Below are 22872 nucleotides of genomic sequence, written 5' to 3' on the forward strand. Positions count from 1 at the left end.
ACCATAGAAGACCTTTTCCAAACCTTTAGCCTTCCACCACCTCCACAGTTGGTTTGCCATGCAACCTTCTCCGTCCTCTGTAGAGATACAAATTGGTGAAGCTAAGTGTATCTATCGATTTTTTAGTTCAATTAGTAATATTACTTTTATTAAATTGAGTAAAATTTAGAAAATTAATATAATTAATTGAACTAAAGAGGGTCGATATATTAGATTAATTAATTTACACCTTTAGTCTTGTACAATAATTTGCTACCCTTGTTGGCCTATGGCAGCTTCTCTCAAGGTTAAATTTGTCAATTCAGCCTCCTTACCACCACTCGTCTCCATCCTCCCCTCCCTCTGCATCCGGTCATTCATGGTGAACTTGGACCTCCTTAGCCCGATAAAAAATGGTGGATGGTCACAACGCGGGCTGTGGAGATGAGCAAAATCAATTGATAAAATAAACATATATCATCAAATGATCATCGCAAGTAGTAATCCTTTTTATTTCCTCTCAGAAAAGCATTGAACAGATTATAGGTAAACCGCTCAAGAGGTGTCTTATGCTGATGTCACCGACACCATTAAACGACAGTTGGAGCGTATGGTAGAAAGAAGTGGTTCATCTGATATAATTGCATAGAACGACTTAGTCGCTGACAAATGAGATCCAATGAAAGTTAATCCACATGTTAGCGGCTAAGTCACCTTGCATTTACGTTAGAAGACCTCCTTCCTTCCATGGCAGCAAACCTAGAATTACAACTTCACACGCGGCAAACTATGTCGACGAACTTGCCGAAGTTCTTCCTGCACCCGCCACCGGGTTTGAACGCCTTGGCCACCGCGGCCTGCAGCTCCTGCGCCCTCTCCCTCATCCGGGTCCCTTCCTCCCCGCGCAGCAGCGCCGACACCGCATTGGCCACGCCGCCGCGGGTCATGGGCCCGTCGAACGCCGTGCCGATGCCCCACACGTGCGCCACGGACCGCGCGTTCATCCGCTGGTCCCCGAAGAAGGGGCGGCACGCCATGGGCACGCCGCTGGACACGCCCTCCATCACCGACGCCCACCCGGCGTGCGTCACGAACGCGCCCACCGACGCGTGCCGCAGCACGCCCACCTGCGGGGCCCACGGCACCACGAGGCCCCGGGTGCGGTCGAGGAACCCCGCCGGGAGCAGAGGCCACGACTCCTCCCGCAGGGACCACAGGAACGGCGCGCCAGCGGCCTCCAGTCCGGCCGCCAGCTCGCGGAGCTCGTCCGGCTGCGGGGACGCGACCGTGCCGAAGCTGACGTACGCGACGGCGCGCGCGAGGTGGCGGTCGAGCCAGGCGAGGCAGCCGTGCGGGTCGGCGGGCGCGGTGTCGTCATCGGAGGCGGTGGGGAGGAGGAGGTGGTAGGGGCCGAAGGGGAGGCAGTCCAGCATCGCGGTGGCAAGGGCCGCGGTGACGTCGGGCGGGTCGAGGCCCGGGAAGGCGTTAAGCGCGACGACGGCGGCGGCGCGCGGGAGGCGCTGCGCCATGCGGTGGACGAGGAGGCTGATGACGTAGTTGAAGTCGCCGTTGACGACGCCGTCGGGGAGGTCGCGGACGCGGTAGCTGGCGAGGCCCGGGTGGGAGACCAGCAGCTCGTCCGCCCGGCTCGCGGCTGCAATGCAGATGGAAGCGATGCATACGTCATGCAGGTTCGTTAGTTAGCATCCATCGAAGTATCAAACCCTCCAAACCTAAACAACGACGAAATCCCGCCAAACTTGGGAGAGAAACCATCGGGAGTGGCGGCGATTGTAGCGCGCTACGCAGTACGCACCTTGGTCGCCGACGTCCTCCCGGAGCGCGTCGGTGCGGAGGTGCGCCACGAGCGCGCACGACGCGGCGGTCCATACTGGCACCCACGGTGCCCCGGCAGCGGCCGCCGCCTCGGCCGCCGGCCACACGAACGCGTCGCCCACCACGCAGCTCACCCTGGCTCCACCCGCCGCGGCTTTGGCAGCCTCCAGCGCCTCCGCGATCCCGCCGGCCTCCGCGGCCGCCATGAACAACTCCATCCGGCGCGGCACCGGCACGCCCTCGCCTCCGTCCGCCGGCATGCCGTCCGGGACCTCCACGAAGCGCAGGCTCCCCGGGAGCACCGCGTTGGCCCTGCGGAGCTGCGCGGTGGAGCCCGCGGTGGAGAGGAACGAGAGGAGCGTCCCGGCCGGCGCCGCGGCGGCCAGGGCCCGCGCGAAGGAGAGGAGGACGGCCGCGTGGGAGCTGAAGGGGAACGCGACCACCGCGACGTGCGGCGGCGGCGGTGACGAGGAGGAGGGAGCCGGCTCCATCGTGCTTCAAGGTTGGTGCTGGCGGCGCGATGGAATACGAGCTCGTGCCAGCGCGGTTCGGTTAGTTGCGTTGCGACGCGGGGGTTCCCTTTATACTACTACCACGAGACGGCACGCGCGCGGGCGCACCGCACCTGCCGGTCGCCGTGGAATCGCTTTGAGGTTTAGGTGAGGCGAGCCCGTCGGGATCGTGGCGCGTCGCGTCGCGGGTAGGTGCGGCGGCGAGCGTGGCCGCGTGCCGTGGGGGTGGCCTGGTGCCCTGCGTTCCGTGGAGGTTGGAATCAACGGTGAGAGGTCAGCCACGTACGTTCGTAAGCAGACGTCACATCGCTCCGCCCTTTCTGTTTGCGTGTTGAGCTCAGGGCGCTCTGAATGCACCGGCGTGGATCGTCCTTCTCGCCGTGCCATGTCGAACAGGGGAGGGAGGACATGTATGCATGGCACACTGCCAAGCCACCAAATCAGGCGGTGGCCATGGGCCATGGCGTTTGATGGTGGTGGTTGCGATGAATCATCCCAATTCATGATGTCATACGAATTAAGTCTAGCTCCCTAATGTATGAAACAAGGTCTTACATGATTATGTTGACATGCTTCCCAATCTTCATATGCTTAAAATCACGCGAGAAATCTCGCGATGTTCAAATTCTACCAAAGAGGAGAGGTTAGGGTTCGGGACTTCCGTCGATGAGTTTTTACGGTGAGGATTTGTGTTCTACAGCCTTAGAGGGAGGTCGACGGGTGTGGAGGTGTCGCCGGTCGCAGGCTGGGCGACGTACGGTCTACCGGTGATAGAGAGAGCTCCAAAATAGAGTGGTTAGCGCAAAGGGTGATAGGCGAGATGAAGGCAGGCTAGCTGTGTGAAGGAGCAAGCGCGCAGGAGGTTGAAAAAATTGTTGGTTTAGCTAGAGGTTGAAGAAAAACTGTAAGCTGTTAGACAGTCGTCCCATGAGAAAAGAGGAGAAGACATGAGGTTGAAAATTAGCAACTTATGGACATAAAACATGATGACAATAGCATTCTCCAATCTTGAAAGCACAGAGCAAAATTAGACCTTCAGTATTAGCGAGACCAGAGCATTTTTTGGGTATCCCTGCCTTCTTCTCTACACTGCTTTCCTACTCTCGCTTTGTGAATGCCAACAAACCAGAAATAAAAAAGGTAGAGACTACTTAGACAATATTTTATTAAAAATAGAGGTGCATGTTATAACATGAACGTTAAAAAATTAGCACAGTCCAAACATTAATCTATCTTGAGGTTTGGAGAGAGAAAAACACCAGTAATAATACCACGTGAGTAAGCATACAAGAAATTAACTCAATACGCATATAAATAAATATATAAATAATTATATCAATGTAATAAAAAAAGTAAGTAAATATGGAGACAAATGATCTATTATCGAAGTTCGAATATCTATCTATATACTTACGTTTCCACTAAGGAGACTCGATCACACTTGAGTTAGGTCCCTTTTAATCTTTTTCCTCACAAGATTGCACACATGCACTCTCTGTCTTCACTATGGCTAACTATTTTCCCACTTTAGAGATGATGAGTTCCGCTACCACTTTCGAGTCTACTCACAATTTTCACTTGAGAAAATCTCCAACAATCTACCATCAAACCGTCATCTAGGAGACGGTGGTCTCCAAGAGTAACAAATTCTCAAACTCGCGTACGATCAACACCGAATGCTCGAACACACGCAACTAATGCACCAACCGTGGGCTACCAAAGCACCACACCTCTCACACTTCTCTCTTTACTCACTAAGCCACAAATGCCTTGGATATCACAAAGTAATCCTAGAGAGAGAAAGGGGGCACTCAAAGGTGAAACACTAAATTCCAACACCTTTTAAGCCTTTGCAAGCACCAGAAAAACACATTCAAACCCCTTCAAAACTTCTTTCCCACGCAAGGAGGTAAAGGGGTATTTATACCTATCAGTGTAATAGCTACGGGGGTGCCCCATCAGGCGAGACCACGCTGCCAAGTGTCAGCTGACAGTTGATATCCTCGAGATCACATCTTTACCCAATGATCAAGGCAGGGCTCAGTCGATCAGCCCCCTGGTCGAAGGAGAAGACCCTGCGACCGGCCATTGCTGGTCGTAGGACATGTACTCACCTAACCAGTCAAATCATATTAAATATCATTCATTCAAGTTTTTTCTCTTCCCCAGTCACCTCCTTTTGACGAGTATGGTCGTGGGTGATGTAAAGTTAGAGTGACCTATCCCGTAGTATTTATTGCTATAAGACGGCCTCGCGGGCTAACGTGACAGCGCTCAACGAACATGACAGGGCTTGCATGGCGACCAGAGCAGGATGGGCGTGCATACCCCCCATAATGATGACCTATGAGTAGCTGGCTTTATCAGGAGTAGGTCTGTTGCAGGGCTTGGCACGGTCCATTTATTTGTTCTCCTTTCCCCTGTTATATAAGGAGGGAGGACACGTCTTGTAGAATAAGGCAAGGCATTCGATAACAAATTCATTCAATCCATAAGAAAATACACATGATGTAAGGCTATTATCCCACAACAGGTCTGAACCTAGATAAATCCATAGGTTCTCGCATCCATTTGGTCTAACCACAAGAAACACCGATCAATGCGCCCGTCGTCTTGTACACCCTAGATTCTTTGTCAGGGATCATCCCCCGATAGTTGGTGCGCCAGGTATGGACGCATTTTTTGTGTTTCTTTAGTTTTTGAGACCATAGTTGGGCTACCTATGTCCAAATATGTGACAGTCGTGAGTCCCGTTTTGAGGACCCCGGTTGTCACGAGGTTTTCATCATGGAGTACAACCCAGACGAGCCAGGTGTGCTCCGAGCATGGGACAGCGTGATGGGGTCTAAGGGTTTAGAGACCAAACGTGAAGTCTGCATGGTGGACCATGCAACCAGGGGGAGGGGTAGCAGAGATGCTTGTATCTCGAGAATCGGAGGTGAGCCCCACGCCATTGGCCAAGAGGGAAGTAGCCTAGCGCTAGGCATAGAGGTGGTCCTATACCGCCCCAGTGACTACAACGCCACCCGAAGGAGCGCCTGCCTATGGTTGAGCCCTTGGTAGTGTCGTCTTCAAGGCTGTCACGCCACATCATGGACTCACGCCGTACACGGAACACTAGCTCCATGGGATCCCCTCCTTGTGATGTCTCGTCGCTCTAATCAGCGTCTCGACTATGAGGCCATGACCCCTGCTCAGAACATGCAGACTACGCGAGTACTTCTTAGCCTCTTAGCCGTGGTGATACCTGAGAGTTCACCAGTAGCACCATGGATGTGTGACCTCACCCTCTTGGTAGAGACCACTCGGTGCCAGACCATGGCAGCAACCACCTCATTCATCATGAGGAACGGCTGAGGTCACATTTGACAGGGTTCACAATGGACCCCACAATAGGAGAGAATCCATGCTCCCTCAATAACAGGAGTACGTGAAACCCCACATCATGTTGGGACAGTCAACCCATTGACCTGTGCGACTCTCTTCACCACCGCGACCTCCACGACGTAATCTATTGCCAGAGAGCCACCCAAAAACAGGAGGACCGCGCCCAATGAGAGCAGGACAAAGGCAAGCGGCCCTGCCACTCGCCTTTTCCTTGCACGGGAATGCCGAACTCCTCCACCCAATCGCTAGGGCCACGGGACTGTTGGTTCTCTCCCCGATCACGCAAAGCTGCCCATCAGCGAGTGGCTCCCCGTTACGAGACGGGGTGCAACTCTTTCTCTTTCTGGTTGTGGGAGGTGCACTAGCCTAATAAGTTCCGATCGGTCTTAGACGAAAAGTACAATGGCTTGACCAACTCAGAGGAGTTCCTACAGATCTATACTACCATGGTGTAAGCCGCGGGTGGTGACAGGAAGGTCATGGCGAACTATTTCCCAACCGCCCTGACCAGTTCGTCTCGGTCTTGGCCCATGTACCTCTCTTGCGGGTCGATTCATTCCTGAGAAGACTTATGCGACCAGTTTGTCGCTAACTTTTATGGAACCTATGCCCGATTAGGAGTCAATGATGACATGTACCAGGTTAGGCAACAACATAGCGAGTTGCTGCGAGATTACATCTGGCGTTTCACCAAATGCCGAAATATCATTTCGAAGATCACGGATGAGTCCATGATCATTGCGTTCTGGAGGGGAGTCAGAGACCAGAAGATAGTCAAGAAGCTGGCCACCAAAGATGTTAGGAGTAGGTCTATTGCAGGGCTTGGTATGATCCGCTTGTTTGTTCTCCTTTCCCCTATTATATAAAGGGAGAAGGACCCGGCTTGTAGAATAAGGTAAGACATTCTGTAACAAGTTCATTCAATCCATAAGAAAATACATAGGACATAGAGCTATTATCCTACGAGAGACCTGAACCTTGATAAATCCATGCGTTCTTGCGTCCATTCGATCCAACCACAAGAAACACTGATCAACTCGTCAGTCGTCCAGTACACGCCAGATTCATTATCAGGGATGATCCTCCAACAATACCCCACTCTGAAAAACTAGCAATTGAATAGACTTTGTACCCATCGGAAACTTTTGATCCCCAAATCAGAACATCCGATCTTTTGAATCCTAACAGTCAAATCTGGTAAAAATCACACATCAGAACTTACAATGTATGGATCAGAACATCTGATCCAAAACTAACTCAAAACTGAAAATTGGATGTTCCGATCCATCGGAACATCCGAAGTCAGGATCGGAACATCCGATGAACACAACTGACACTCAGAAAAACAGAGATAACTTTTGAACTCGTTGTTCGATTTCGGTGATCTCTGACTCTATGGAAAGCTTACTCAGAAGGCTACACATCCCAACTTATTTTATGATCTCAACAACATTAGATCAAAACTAGGAACTAGGAACATTGTGAAAACTTATTCGGGTACTTCCACCTATTGTACAAAATTTAATTCTTCAAGATTAAACTAGGTACCACATGAAACATACCAAACACCACTAAGACTTAGCCACAACCACTTTTCACCACTAAGACCGATAATAACAAAATGGTTAAATCTAAAACACCTTTTAGATACCCCGGATCCTAAAATGACACAAACTTATCCCGTACTAAGCATATGGTTTGAGCACTCGTCACAATAATTGAGCAACATTTTTTGCAGTCCATCTTGATAGTACGGCTATCGATCATATAACCCGGTCTCCCACCAAACTTTCTGGGACCGGTAAAACTAGAAAATATATTCTGCTTATACCTTTGCCTTGAACAATCCCATCGAACTTGACAAACACATCATCTAAGCCTCGACGTTTCTCATAACTCTTCAAAACTTGTTATCAACTCATCTTCTCTTGATGACAATAATCATCATCGCTTCCATCTTGATCTTCACTTGATCTCTGGAAGCTAAATGAAGCTCTTTTGATAGCTTCCCACCCACAAAGCATAAGAGACTTCACTCTTCGCGTTATTTTCATTTGGTTCACCACCAAGGCTTGAACCGCATCATATATATAAGTTGTCAACTAAGCTTGTCTTAATATTGCCATTCCAACTTGGCATATTAAATATTTCAATTCAACTCATATCTTCTTATAGAACTTAATCTCAACTCACTCTCAAGCACAAAGCGCACGAGTTAGTCAATAAAACTCATACATCTAGCATTTAATCTTTACAAGTGACTTAACGCTAATCATCAATCTTTTCGAGCTTCTCCTTCATTTCATAAGCATCACCTAGAGCTCAATAATATCGATGCATTTATTTAATCTCATAAAATTCCTCAATGAATACATGATTTATCACTTATACATCTCCTATGAAATAACCTACTAATAATTCTCAACGCTATTGTTAGTCTATAGATATTATCTTATCATTAATTATTAAAACCATATTTAGGAGTTAGATAAACCTTTAAGTATCCTCCACTTCATTCACAAAATCGTAAGATCGGCGATTCACAAATAATAAACAGATGGCATCGAGCACCATCCTATCTTCATGAAGTTCGACGCTGCCATGATCAACTGCATTCCACAGCCCTCTAGCTTGCATCATTTCTTTTATCATGAGAGACCACTCAGTGTAGTTCGTTTGCGTGAGCATTGGGTACAATGATGATCCGCTAACCTCTCTCACCACCCGATGTACCACCAGTTTCTGGCCCGCAGCGTCGTCTGCACTTCTACTGCCCTTGTGAGTCATGGGACGCGGTGGTGAGGAGCGTCGACGCGACGAAGTCTTGAACGAACTAGACATGTCTTGATCACGACACAAATGTGGTACCTGGCTCTAATGCCAATTGTGAGTGCCACATAGACACGATTTCAGTCCACAGCTGATCGCCCCGATCTGCTCTTCTGACGAAAGGGCGCAGAACTCCGAAGAGGGAGTGTGTTTTTGGTGCTGGCTGATTCAATTTCAGGAGCGATTTCCGTTGATTAAATAGGTAAAACCTAACACACGATTTGCATGGGCCACTTGCCTGACACTTCAGCTGCTCACCTGAACGTGCCATCCCACGCCCAGGTCCTGAGGCCGTTACTAACACTCTGACTGACAAAACTGAAAAACGATCGATTCAACTCCTAACTATGTGATGATCCCAGTCTTCCTGAGCAACCGGGCATCATGCACACTTATTTCAGAAAACAAAAAAAATGACAAGATTATTTATCCTAACAGAAACCAGATTTTACAGGATTATTTTCCTTATGGATAGAAAACAACGAGATTTTTAGGCTGCTTACCTCCTCTCGCCCTGTGAATGCCAAATAACTAGAAATGGAAGGCGTGAAGACTAGCATTTTCCCAAAATAAGTATGCATGCTAAATTAACACAGCCAAACATTAATCTTTCTTCAGGTTTGGAGAGAAAAAAAACACGAGTAATAACACGATGTGTTCGGAAAAGACAGGAATTCGATGTTTGGTGGCCACCCGTTGAACAAGGTAGAAGCCATGAACATCCTATTTCTGCGCGGCCTCAAACGGCCACCGCATCCTAAAATGACGTGCTTAATAATAGAGGTCAATCTAGGAGCAGGGGTAGATGAACAGCACCTCCCCCACCCCTCGGTGCCCCTCCCCTTGACCGATCAGGCCATGGCGCAACAACGGTAGCCAGCTGAGGACGTACGTGCTTCGTTGTTGTGACCCGTGAGCTGAATCGATCCCGCCGGCGGCCGTACGTCGTGGTGGGAGAAGCCCGTCGCCGGCGATGGGGAGGTACCAGGACGGAAGGGAGTCGCCGGACACGTCGAGCTACCCGCTGGTGGCGGTGTGCATCGACAAGGACAAGAACAGCCAGAACGCGCTCAAGTGGGCCATCGACTCGCTCGTCCAGAAGGGCCAGACCATCGTCCTCGTCCACGTCAACACCAAGGGCACCTCAGGCAAGTGCACCACCTCAGGCCAGCACCTGTCCTCTTGCGTGCTGAGAGCAAGGAAAAATTTATCGATAAGAAAAATTTATCGGAGGTTAACGATAAACAGGATTATCGGATTTATCGAAATTCTATCGACGGTAGACAAAAAAATTTCGGACAAATTTTTTTTAAAAAAGGCTCAATTTATCTAGAAAATCATATAGATTGCATCCAAATCATTTTACATAAAAAATAACACAAAAATAAATTAGGATTGGAGGGGTGGTCCGGTGGCCTGCGACGTTTTGTTACTCGTGTGTTGGATCTGGGAATCAAAAGACGCTAAATTCAAAATTTACCAAAATTTTTGGTCGATAAGTAAATTTACCGGCCTCCGCCGATAAACAGGATTATCAGGTTTATTGATTTTTTTTCGGCGATAAATAAATTTTTCACAGGCTAAGAGAGACTGACGGGTGTGTTGCAGGCGGGGTGGAGGATGCCAACGGGTTCAAGCAGCCGACGGACCCGCACATGAAGGACCTCTTCCTTCCGTTCCGCTGCTTCTGCACCCGCAAGGACGTACGTGATCGATGCACGCATGCCTGGGCTTCATGGCCGCCGCCGTTCAGTCTACAACGAGGTTGCGGTGTGTAATGCGGTGTGTTCTCGTGCAGATCCAGTGCAAGGATGTGGTGCTGGACGAGCACGACGTGGCCAAGTCGATCATTGAGTTCTCGGCGCACGCGGCCATCGAGAAGCTGGTCATCGGCGCCACGGCGAGGGGCGGCTTCAGGTTCAAGGCAGACATCCCGACGACCATCTCCAAGGGCGCACCAGACTTCTGCACGGTGTTTATCATCAACAAGGGCAAGGTCTCGTCGACGCGCAACGCCATCCGCGCCGCGCCACGGGTGTCGCCGCTCCGGTCGCAGATCCAATGCCAGAGCATCGCAGCCGTGGCGCCGTCGCAGCGGTGGTCGTCGTCGTCAAGGGGGCACGACCACGCCGAGACGCCGAGGGTGGACAACTACATCCGCTCGCCGTTCGCCCGAGGGGGCACGGGGAACATGAGGAAGTCGTACGCCGACCTCAGCCACCTGTCCATGCCGGACTCGGCGGACATCTCGTTCGTCAGCACCGGCCGCCGGAGCGTCGACCACCACCCGGCGATGGTCCCTCCACGGATGTCGGCCACCTCCACGGATAGCTACGACCACAGCTTCGAGATGTCGCGCACGCCCAGCAAGTGGGGCGGCGACTCCTTTGGCGCCATGGACCACACCTCCTTCTCGCAGAGCAGCGCCTCCTCCTTCTGCTCCATCGGCATGGTCACCTCCTAGCTCACCTCAACTGTCCTTTGTCGTACCACCACCTTGAGAGAAACGAAGCAAAGTTAACCGACGAATGCGCACAATATAGGACGACGTGGAGACGGAGATGAAGCGGCTACGGCTCGAGCTCAAGCAGACCATGGACATGTACAGCACGGCCTGCAAGGAGGCGCTCACTGCAAAACAGAAGGCGATGGAGCTGCAGAGGTGGAAGGCGGAGGAGGAGCAGAAGACGCAGGACTCGCGGCTGACGGAGGAGTCAGCAATGGCGATGATCGAGCGGGAGAAGGCGAAGGCGAAGGCGGCGATGGAGGCGGCGGAGGCGTCGCAGCGGATCGCCGAGCTGGAGGTGCAAAAGCGGATCAGCGCAGAGAAGAAGCTGCTCAAGGAGGCCGAGGAACGCAAGAACCGCGGCGGCGGCATGTCGCACGAGGTTCAGTACCGCCGGTACAGTATCGAGGAGATAGAGCACGCCACCGAGCGCTTCAACGATGCCCGCAAGATCGGCGAGGGCGGATACGGTCCTGTGTACAAGGGCTTCCTCGACCACACACCGGTAGCCATCAAGGTGCTCCGCCCCGACGCCGCGCAGGGCAGGTCCCAGTTCCAGCAGGAGGTTGAGGTGCTCAGCTGCATCCGCCACCCCAACATGGTGCTCCTCCTAGGCGCCTGCCCGGAGTACGGCTGCCTCGTGTACGAGTACATGGCCAACGGTAGCCTCGACGACTGCCTCTTCCGGCGCGGCGGCGGCCCCGTCATCCCGTGGCAGCACCGGTTCCGCATCGCCGCCGAGATCGCCACCGGGCTGTTGTTCCTGCACCAGACTAAGCCGGAGCCGCTTGTGCATCGCGACCTCAAGCCCGGGAACATTCTGCTCGACCGCAACTACGTGAGCAAGGTCAGCGACGTCGGACTGGCGCGGCTCGTGCCGCCATCCGTCGCCGACACCGTGACGCAGTACCGCATGACGTCCACCGCCGGCACGTTCTGCTACATCGATCCGGAGTACCAGCAGACGGGCATGCTCGGCGTCAAGTCCGACGTCTACTCCCTCGGCGTCATGCTGCTGCAGATCATCACGGCGAAGCCACCCATGGGGCTAACGCACCACGTCGGTCGCGCCCTGGAGCGCGGCGCGCTCCAGGACCTGCTCGACCCGGCTGTTCCCGATTGGCCCATCGAGGAGGCGCAGTGCCTCGCTGAGATGGCCATCCGGTGCTGCGAGCTGCGCCGCAAGGACCGGCCGGACCTCGGCACCCTCGTGCTCCCGGAGCTCAATCGGCTGCGCGCGCTTGGTGAGGACAACATGCAGTACTGTGGCGCCATCAGGGGTGGCGGCGGCAGCAATAGCATGCACAGCTCCCCGTTCCACAGCAATGCCCCACGGTCACACGCCGTAAGCTTTCCTTATCCTCAACCACCAACAATTCAACACAACGTCTCAACATATCTGACACCAACATCTGACGCAAAATTCACAGGATATGATGAGCGACTCGCAGTACCCGAGATCGGTGTTCAGCTCAAGAGCAGGTGATTCACCCATGCCGACACGAAGGTCGAACGCCTAACACAAACTATCCAAGATGTCATTGCATCGGCACTTGCAGGGTGAGGTAGGGATGGCATGAAGGGAGGTGAAGCAAGTGTTGTTTCTGGCACAAGTTTTGGTGCAGAATTTCTTTTGCACAAGCTATGTTACTGATACGTAAAGAACCATATGGCTCTGCCATTGCTGTGTACCTGTGGATGTAACTTGTAAGTTTGTTCTTCGCAATGGATTTTCGCAGTTTTGGAAGAGTGGTTGAATCAGGGGAAGGCTCCTACTAATTTTGTTGAGTAACATTGCTGTGGACCTGTGGTAGTCAAGGCGTGGCTTACTTATTCCGTCGCCAAAAACGGGTGTCCTGTAAAAGATTTGAGGAGAGAAATGTAATGACGAACGCGTCGATGCAACGAGGATCGTGGTCTCTATTTATAGATGAAATACAGCACGTACACATTCAGTTGTGATCCAATTTGCAGGGACAACTACAGCTTATCCTGCAAACGTGCTCACGACTAGTCTCTGTACGTGGTCACCGCGCTATACTCACGCGACTGCATGCGCATCCACAACTGAATTCTACTGAACGTTAGGCACAACGTCTAGAACACAAATTCTTACAGTCCCTCTCAATCACAACCAGCTAGAAAAGGTTGAGATTGCTGCAATTCAGGCTGAAAAGAGCTCTCGGCAATGCTTTGGTGCCAACATATCAACGACTTGATCCTTGGAAGAAATGAACCGAACCTCCAATGCTTTTCGAGCTACTTGTTCACGGACAAAATGAAAATCCACTTCAATGTGCTTTGTTCTTGCATGGAATATTGGATTTGCAGTAAGGTAAGTCACCCCGAGATTGTCACACCAAAGTATGGGTGGTTTCTTATGAAAAATATTCATCTCTTTCAGCAGTGACTATATCTAAACCACCTCACATGCTACATTTACAGTTGCCTTGTACTCTGCTTCGGTGCTTGATCTTGAAACTGTGGATTATTTGCGTGAGCTCCACGAGACCAAATTGGATCTAAGCAGGACTGCAAACCCACTTGTAGAACGCCGATCATCTAGGCAGCTTGCCCAATCAGCATTACAGAATGCACTAAGATTTGTTGTTGATATTTGAATTTGTAAACCTTGATCAATAGAACCTTTAAGATACCAAGTATCCTATTTACTACTGCCCAATGTACATAGGTTGGAGTCTGAATGAACTGACATACACGGTAGACAGAGAAGGAGAGATCAGGCCTTGTGATTGTCAGATATTGTAATCCCCCAACTATACTTTATACTGAAATTGATCATCACCAGTGAGTGCATCACCATGCTATCTTGCTAGTTTCTCACCTGATGCCATAGGAGTTGAGATTGGCCTGCACCTGCCCATGTTTGCCCTTTTTAGTAAACCTTGTGCATACCTTTTTTTGACAGAAGAATTCCCTTTGAGTTTGACTTGACCTCAATGCCCAGAAAATACTCAAATGCTCCAAGTCCTTGACTACGAACTCCCTGGTTAACTCTTTGATAAGGCTATCAGTAGCACTTGAACTTAAACTCACAATAATAATGTCATGAACATAGATCAACATATATAATGTCAAGCCATTCTTACTATAGATTAATAAGGATGCATCAGTTTTGGAGGGACTAAAGCCCATTTCCTGAAGCTTGCAGGTCAACCTTGAATGCCATGCCCGAGGTGTTTGCTTTAGTCCATAGAATGCTTTGTTTAGCTTACAAATGTAGCTTGGGGGTACCTTTGGGTCTTCATAACCAGGTGGTTGGCGCATAAAAACTTCTTCTTGTAACACTCCATGCAATAATACATTCTGAATATCAATCTGCCTTAGATTCCAACCTTGAGAGAAAGCAAGAGATAGAATGATCCTCACAGTAGTAGGCTTTACAACTGGACTATATTTGTCCAGATCATCTATTCCAAACCTTTGCTTAAACCCTTTTGGTACCAACCAAGCCTTAAATCTATCATTAGACCCACCAGCTTTTCTTTTCAATTTGAAGACCCATCTGCTATCTATTAGATTTACTCCTTTCCTTGGTGGAACAAGAGTCCAAGTCTGATTCCTAATAAGTGCAGAGTATTCCTCATCCATGGCCTTTCTCCACTCAGGCAATTTCATAGCTTGTATGTGTGAGTCTGGCTCAGTTTGTGTTGTTGTCAGCTCAGAAACGGTGATTCCAGCAGTATGCCTGATTGCTCCATCTCTGAACTCTTTTGGCTTGATTATATTATCCTTCAGTCTAGTACACATAGGATGGCCCATTTGCGGTTCTTCAGCTTGACCAGCACCACCTGGACCTTGTGCACCAGAATCTTAATAGGCTTGATATTCTTCATGTCAAATTTTTTGAGCATATCTTTAATGTATTTTGTTTGACAAATGATTGTTCCTTCCTTGAGTTGTTTGATTTGAAATCTAAGAAAGAACTTTAACTCCTCATCATTGACATCTCGAACCTTTTGATCATGATCCTACTAAACTCTTTACAAAAGGATTAATTAGTAGAGCCAAATATAATATCATCGACATATATTTGGCAAACAAATAAATCATTATCAATATTTTTAGTGAAGAAAGTAGAATCGACTTTGTCTATTTTAAAAATCTTTTTAACAAAAAAAATTCCTAATGCATTCATACCATGCTCTAGGTGCTTGCTTAAGCCCGTAGAGCGGCTTATGAAGTTTATAAACATGTTGATGATACTTGGGATCTTCAAATCTGGATGGTTGGTCCACATACACCAATTCAGAGATTGGTCTATTTAGAAAGGCACTCTTCACGTTCATTTTATATAGCTTGAAATCATGGTGAGTAGCATAAACAAGTAATATACGAATTGATTCAAGCCTAGCTACGGGTGCATAAGTCTCACCAAAATCCAAACCTTCTATTTGCGTGAAGCCTTGAGCAACCAACCTTACTTTATTTCTTGTCACAATCCCATTCTCATCTTGTTTATTGAGGAAGACTCATTTGATGCCGATCACATTTTGATTTAGTCTTTCCACCAAGGACCAGACTCCATTCCTCTTGAAGTTATTTAACTCTTCTTGCATAGCCATCACCCAATCCAGATTTCTAAGAGTATCTTGTACCTTCAAATGTTCCAAACAAGAGACAAAGGAGTAATATTCATAAAAATTTGTAATTCTTGAACGAGTAGTTACCCCCTTTTGTATATCACCAATAATATTATCAATCAGGTGATCTCTTTGAATATTTTGGTGGACTCTTGGGTGTGGTACTTGAGATTGATCTTGAATTGGTCATTCATCTTCTTCAATCACTTGATCTTCAGCTTGAGTTTGAGCTTCATCTTGTATAAATACTTGGCTCTTTCTTCTTTTCTGGTAATGTGCGGACCCTCCGCACTTTTCTGCGAATCCTTTGCATATTTGTTTGGAGTCTCCGCATATTGGTCCAAAGTCTCCGCACTTTGCCACAGCTGATGCTGTTTCACAATTTTCTTCAACCTCCTTTTGATTTTAAGCTTCCTTGGACCTTACTTCACCAATGGCTAGCTTCTTGATTGATTCACTAGTGGGTTCTTCGTTACTTACAATATTTAGATCAACTTGCTCCACTTGAGAGCTATTAGATTCATCAAATATTACATCACGCGTGATTTCAACACAACCGGAGGTTTTGTTGAAAACACGGTAGGCGTAGTCATTTGATTCATAATCAAGCATAAAACCTTCATCAACCTTATGAGCTTTTTGTCTTTCTTATTTAGAATAAAGCATTTACTACCGGTTAGAAGCTCGTAGGCGGTCTTCTTCAAAATCTTGTGATGATATAATCGGTTGATGCCATGCCATGCAGTGTTGATTGCCTCCGTCCAAAATTGATCCGAGATCTTGTACTCATCAAGTATTATCCTTGCCGACTCTATGAGAGTTCTATTCTTCATCTCAACAACTCTATTTTGTTGAGGGGAGTAGGGTGCCGAGAATTCATGCTTAATCCCTTCTTCATCAAGAAATTCTTCAACTTGTGTATTTTTGAATTCGCTTCTGTTGTCGCTTCTTACCCTTTTGATCTTCATATCAAACTCATTTTGATCTCTTCTCACAAATTTCTTGAATATGGCTTGTGTTTCACTCTTATCATGCAAAACGAGAATAATCATCATAAATAACCAAACCATATTTGTTACCGCTAATACTTATGTAGGCAATTGGTCTGATTAAATCTATGTGAAGAAGTTCCAATTGCCTTGTGGTCATCATCACATTCTTGACAAGGTGAGGAGCTCTAACTTGCTTTCCTGCTTGACACGCACTACAAATTCTATCTTTCTCAAAAGAAAATATTTGTTAGTTCTAAGATATGCTCCCTCTTTAAAATTTTAGATAAATTCCTTATGCCAACATAGGCTAATTGGCGATACCATAGCTAACCCATGCTAGACTTAGCAATCAGGCAAGTTTTAGATCTCACTTCATCAGTTAAGAAATCAACAAGGTAAAGCTTGCCCTTCAACTGACCAGTGAAAGCTATTGATACGTCTTTCTTTTTAGAGACAGTCACACCCTCATTAGTAAAAAGACAATTGTATCCCATCTCACAAAGTTGTGATACGAACAACAAATTGTAGTTAAGAGATTTGACTAACAAAATATTTCAGATAGAATGATCATTGGAGATAGCAATTGTACCTAAACCAATTACCTTTCCTTTCCCATCATCACCAAAGATGATATTTTCATGCAGTCCTTCATCTTCTTCAAATGATGAGAACATACTCTTCTCTCCGATCATATGATTTGTGCATCTACTATCTAGCACCCAACTTGATCCACCAGATAAGTATGCCTACAAAGCAACTTTAAGCCTTTGTTTTAGGTACCTAAATTTGTTTGGTTCCTTTAATATTAGTTACAAGCACTTTTGGTACCCACACATTCTTTTTCACAACTCTATATTTTGTGCGAGCACCAACATATAGAGCAATCATTTTACCATGGTGGTTCTTCTTAAGCACATAAGAAGTATAAAAGGTAGATTGCGGAGCATGGCCCTTTTGTTGCTTGACTTGTGTGATTGGATCACTTTGCATGTCTCCCTTGATGAACTTGAGACACTCCTTGCCATTCGTCACTAAACGCTCACTTGGTTTGCTTGTATGTGCATCAAACTCAAGACCTCTCTTTTACTTGTTATCCTTAATCTCAGTGGTCTTGTATAATGCATCCTTGGATTTGTATGTCTTGATACACACATACTTAACCAAAACACTTAGCCTCTCATTTTCTTTTTGTAATACTTGCAAAGATTCAACATTAGTAGTATAAGCATTTATATCAATATTGTAACAACAAAAGCAACTATTTCTAGTAGAAGCATTAGAGAGTAAGATTGCATCATTAGAAATAGGAGTGCTATTTTTTAGGTATCAGTTTGCGCTTCAAGAATTTTATGAGTTTCATCTGAACTTAAGAGTTTCTCTTGAAGTGTAGAATTGCTATTCTCAAGACTAACAATTGAAATTTTGGCCAAATCAAGATTTTGATCAATTTCTCAACTTTCTCTCTCTCTTTAGCAAGAAGCTCCCCGAGTTCAAGGTTTCTCTACTTTTCAAGGTAAGCAAGTCCTCTTGCTTCTTAAGGATCTCCTCTTGATTCTCTATTGTTTCCATTAGTTCTTTCATTTTAGACATAGTATTTTTACTCAAATTTTTAAGTATGCTTTCACAACCATTATCACTATCGGTATCTAGGAGCTTGAGTTGTGATTTTACCTTAAGTCCTTTTGTCATGAGACATTTAGAATTGTCATCATCACTTAAGTCACCAAAAAGTGACTTTTTCGGTATAGAGGAGCGGACGACGATGGTGGCGACTCCTTCATCATCGGAGTCGGAGTTGGAGTTGGAGTCTCACTCCTTGCCGATGTGAGCTTGATCCGAGTACTTCTTCTTGTGGGTCTTGTACTTATCCTTCTTGAAAGACTTATTCTTCTTCTCATCCTTGTCCTTGCTCTCCTTCTTGTTCGGACAATCGGCGATAAAGTGACCAACTTCACCACACTCATAACAAGCCCTTTTGGATATTCTTCTCTTGGGCATGTCTCTCTTGTACTTGCTATAGCCACATTTCTTCATGAATTTCTTAAATTTTCTTACAAAGAAGGCTATCTCTTCATCATCTGAGCTTTCTTCTTCACTTGAGCTTCACTCTACAACTTGCTTACTCTTGCTTGTCTTGAATGCTACTTCTTTGTTCTTAGAGATGGAGTTTTGCTTGACAAGATTTCTAACTTCATTTTCTTCCTCCTCTATAAGCTTATGAGCAAGAATCCTCTCAAGTACATTACTTGGTGTGAGCCTCTTGTAATACCTTCTCTCTCAAATGAGTGTGACCAAGGTGGGGTTCCTTGGTGCAAAAGCTCCAAGCAATCTTCTCACCACCTTGTGATCATCAAGCTCTTCACTTTCAAGTCCTCTAATTTTGTTCACTAGCACCATCATCCAGTCATACATAGCTTGGAGGGTTTCATCATCCAACATAACAAATCTTCTCAATTTATCTTCAAGCAACTCAATCTTTGATTCACTTACACTTGTGGTGCTTTTATGTGTGACTTGAAGTGTGTCCCATATCATTTTGGCCTCCTCAAGCCCATATCATTTTGCACACTTGCGGTTTATGTATTGCTGTGTAGATTTTGCTCTTGATCGAGGGTGAACTCATTGTTTTCATCTGACAACATAAAATATGTGCAAACAATCTTCCAAATACTTGAATGAAGAGATATTAGATGCAATTTTGTTTTATACCTTCAAGCAGCATAATATGTACCATCAAAATATGGTGTATGCCCGGAAGGCACAGAAATATAAAAATTGGAAGCATTTAATTTATTATAATTGAATTCAATTGCAGCTCCCCTACCTTTACCATTACCCGATGTTGAAACATTATTCTTCGGACTCTTCGGGCTTCCCACACCTTTCTTCTCAGATGCCGACATCTTCAAATCATCTAAGCTGTGAAGCCTTGTAGGAGGTTAGGCTCTGATACCAATTGAAATGTCACCTGGAGAGGGTGAATAGGCGAAATCTGAAAATTTAACAATCTGAATGCAACGGATAAAGAAAATACGAACTCTCCGTAGATTTGTCCAGAACCTCCGCAGATATGCGGAGGTTCCGCAGAAATCTGCGGATACTCCAGACTTTCTAGAGAAAACTTAAATTGATGCCTATGCAAAGACAACGGGTATAAAATCTACAAATTACCAAGCACTAGAGGTTGTTTTTCAACCTGTATATCTAAGTACCTGCAGCTCAAACCTTACAAAGAGATAGATCAGGTTCAAACCCTAAAAATCAAAGAAAACTAGAAACTAGAACAAATCACAATAAATTGATAAATGAGACACAATGATTTGTTCACTGAAGTTCGATCACTCCACTAAGAAGTGTCTACGTCTTCGTTGAGGAGCTCATAAAGAGACGGGTCTCTTTCAACCCTTTTCTCACCCAAGCTCATAAAGAACAAGCTTAGGTTATTTACTCAATTGCAGGGGTAATACAAACTTTTCGGGGCTCACCACAAGATTGGGAGCTCGACGGTCAACGCCTAATCATCTAGGTGGACAAACCACCAAGAATAACAAACAGGAAATCACCGGCTTGATGAAGAAAACAAGTGCTCAAATGATGGATTTGTATCTCACTAGCACTAGTCCTTTCTCTCACTCAATCATACGAAAGATTTCACCAAGAATCACAAAGGGGATTGGAGATGGGAGCTTTGAATGAACTAGAGCTTCTTGCCTCAGGTTAGGTCGAAAATGAATGCATGGTTCCTGTTAGATTGAAAAGGTGTGGAGTATAAATACTCCACTCTAAAAAACTAGCCGTTACTCCTGAAAAGCACAGACCCTCTGCAGTTAACCCAAAGCATCTAAAGTGCGAACCCTTCACTACAGTTATGCGGACCCTCCACATTTTCTCAGTTCAAAAGAATTAGGGCTAACAAAGGTGAAAGACTTGTGTTCGATGTCTCTCATGTGTTTGTTAGTTTTCTTGAGCACTACGCAAACAAGTAATTTTTTAATCACCCTTAATAATACAACATCCTAAACTCAATTTCAAAACGATAAAAGAATTTAAAACTATAAGATCCATTTGCTGCTTCCCTTTTTTCCTTTTGTTCGGGGTCACCATGTGTCGAATTTTCATTTGATGGAATCACACCTGTCCATATTTTATAACCCTCATTACTTCTTTAATTGTTTGTCATTATCACTAAAACCCACTTAGGGGCCTAGATGCACTTTCAAGGCTTAGGTCAATACACTGGATAGTTTGGTGATGAAGTAAATGTTATACCGGAACATCCGGTGTTTAGAAGAGTTGCTGAGTGGATTTTCAACGGCTAGTTTGTGATGATGTATGCACTGGATGGTCCGGTGAATACAAAATATCTACACCGGATCATTCGATTTTCACAGTAAAGTTGAGTTTACGGAGCAACAATTAGTTGACGAGTTTAAAGCTATAAATACACACACTTGAACATTTAAAGGTGTTGTAATCTAGAGAATCTCATACACACTTGAGAATACATTCAAGCCATCCAGTTGCTTAAAATGTACATTCAAGGCAATTAAGCACACCATTAGAGAGGATTAGTGATTTATAGGACTAGAGAGAAATGTTGTTAGGTGTTGTAACCTAGAGAGTGGATTAAGGAGTGATCCAATCATGTACCGAAAGGTACGCTAGCGCCTCGGAATCTTGGTAACTCGCCGATAACTTATTACCCTCCGACTTGGTGTTGAGTGGTGGCAAAAAGATTGTGCGGAAACGTGGAATTGTGACTAAAGCTCCGAAGTAAAAACGACGTATAAATGATCAGAATAGAGGTTAGCGATGATACCTCAACTTAATAGTTTGATAGCTCATCGTGTTTAAGGTCTTGTCTTGGTGTCTTGATAGCTCAAGAGACGTAACCAGAAGAGTCTTGATGATCGAGAACATATACTTTATGGAGTTTTAATGTAGACTAGGGGTAACTTATGTGCTACCGATATTATGAGATAAAAATTTCTCGTACCGAATTTATCTCTTTACCTTATTTATATTTTTATATTTATATTCTTACAATTTACCTTGTTAAAATAAGTTATAATATTCTTAGTAGACACACTAAAATAAATATATATCATATTTAGATAAAAATTAAGATATATTTATCTTGTAAATTTTTTAAACCAGTAATTTCTAAATATCTTAATTTACTCCCTCTTATAAGGTGACCGTTCCTCACATAGGTGCTCCGGGAGTGCGGCCGCGCCGACATACCCCTCCACTGCGATGCCCTCAACAAGCTCAAGCTCGTAAGGCCTCACCTTTAGCTAAGCTAGGTAGTCTTCTATCGCATGGTGACGGCAAGCTCGTGACGACGATGGTTTCGGGTTTTGCAGGTGACGATGGTGCTGTACGAGACGCTGAGGCTGTACGGTGCGGTGTTATGGGGAGGATGGCCACCGCGGAAGGTTCCCAAGGCCACCGTCCTGTCCATCCCTATAGCGATGCTGCACCGCCATGAGGAGGTCTGGGGCTCGGACGCCGGCAAGTTCAACCCGCTTCGGTTCCGGGACGGCGTGGGCGGGCGGGCGGCCGCGCACCCGAGCGCGCTGCTGTCCTTCTCCGCCGGCCCGCGGTCGTGCATCGGGCAGGACTTCGCGATGCTGGAGGCGAAGGCGACGCTGGCGATGATCCTGCGGCGGTTCGCGTTCGAGGTGGCGCCGGAGTACGTGCACGCGCCGGCCGACTTCCTGACGCTGCAGCCCTTGCGCGGGCTCCCCGTCGTGCTCAAGCTCTTGCATCCGTAGGAGGGCAATTGCCTTGTAGGAATAATAATAGTATAAAGAGCATAGGCTTCCCTTCCTGCATTGTCTGTCTATATAATTTTGTTATCTTATTTGAGAGTACGAATAAGATGACAAGTACTAATAGACAAGGTTCATTAGTAATGCTAATAGACAAGTACTAAATGTATTTAAATGTTAAAAGCTTCTGTCTAATATACTGCTACATATCAACTGAACAAGACAGACCCTGCCAATGAAGGTCTGAAGCCGAGTGAATTTCTTCAAGCCTCAATGGCCCCTGAACTGAAGTGCTAGTCAGATCATGCCCTGCAACTAGACTTTTTCACTCCCCTCTCTCAAAGAAAAAAGAAACTAGACTTTTCCACTGTGCAAGTCAGCGTTCCAGTTTTGCCACGACTAAAAAGACAGAAATTATTCTACGGCAATCTGGCCAGGAGAATTCGCGAAGAA

At 46.6% G+C, this 22872-nt stretch overlaps 2 protein-coding genes across 2 annotated transcripts; one reads left to right on the top strand and one right to left on the bottom strand.

Annotated features, from left to right (window-relative positions):
- Positions 1 to 464: 464 nt before the first annotated feature.
- On the bottom strand, positions 465 to 2382 carry LOC133930714 (anthocyanidin 3-O-glucosyltransferase-like). The gene is made up of 2 exons (XM_062377430.1): positions 1796 to 2382; positions 465 to 1633 (listed from the first exon to the last, which is right to left on the bottom strand). Exons 1-2 carry the CDS (start codon positions 2304 to 2306, stop codon positions 753 to 755), a joined length of 1392 nt encoding a protein of 463 aa, XP_062233414.1. The 5' UTR covers positions 2307 to 2382; the 3' UTR covers positions 465 to 752.
- Positions 2383 to 9394: 7012 nt separating this feature from the next.
- Positions 9395 to 12569, top strand: LOC133883225 (U-box domain-containing protein 52-like). Its single transcript, XM_062322472.1, has 5 exons — positions 9395 to 9691; positions 10152 to 10246; positions 10342 to 10995; positions 11087 to 12394; positions 12480 to 12569. Exons 1-5 carry the CDS (start codon positions 9517 to 9519, stop codon positions 12567 to 12569), a joined length of 2322 nt encoding a protein of 773 aa, XP_062178456.1. The 5' UTR covers positions 9395 to 9516.
- The last annotated feature ends 10303 nt before the right edge of the window (positions 12570 to 22872 follow it).

This window comes from Phragmites australis, chromosome 10 (genome assembly GCF_958298935.1).
Source record: "Phragmites australis chromosome 10, lpPhrAust1.1, whole genome shotgun sequence".
NCBI lineage: Eukaryota > Viridiplantae > Streptophyta > Magnoliopsida > Poales > Poaceae > Phragmites > Phragmites australis.

Excerpts from the sequence above, each read along its gene's own strand:
- LOC133930714 (XM_062377430.1), bottom strand. The coding sequence starts at position 2,306 with ATGGAGCCGGCTCCCTCCTCCTCGTCACCGCCGCCGCCGCACGTCGCG. Across the intron at positions 1,634-1,795 it reads GGAGGACGTCGGCGACCAAG|CCGCGAGCCGGGCGGACGAG; the intron begins GTGCGTACTGCG and ends TCTGCATTGCAG.
- LOC133883225 (XM_062322472.1), top strand. The coding sequence starts at position 9,517 with ATGGGGAGGTACCAGGACGGAAGGGAGTCGCCGGACACGTCGAGCTAC. Across the intron at positions 10,996-11,086 it reads CCTTCTGCTCCATCGGCATG|GACGACGTGGAGACGGAGAT; the intron begins GTCACCTCCTAG and ends CGCACAATATAG. Across the intron at positions 12,395-12,479 it reads ATGCCCCACGGTCACACGCC|GATATGATGAGCGACTCGCA; the intron begins GTAAGCTTTCCT and ends CAAAATTCACAG.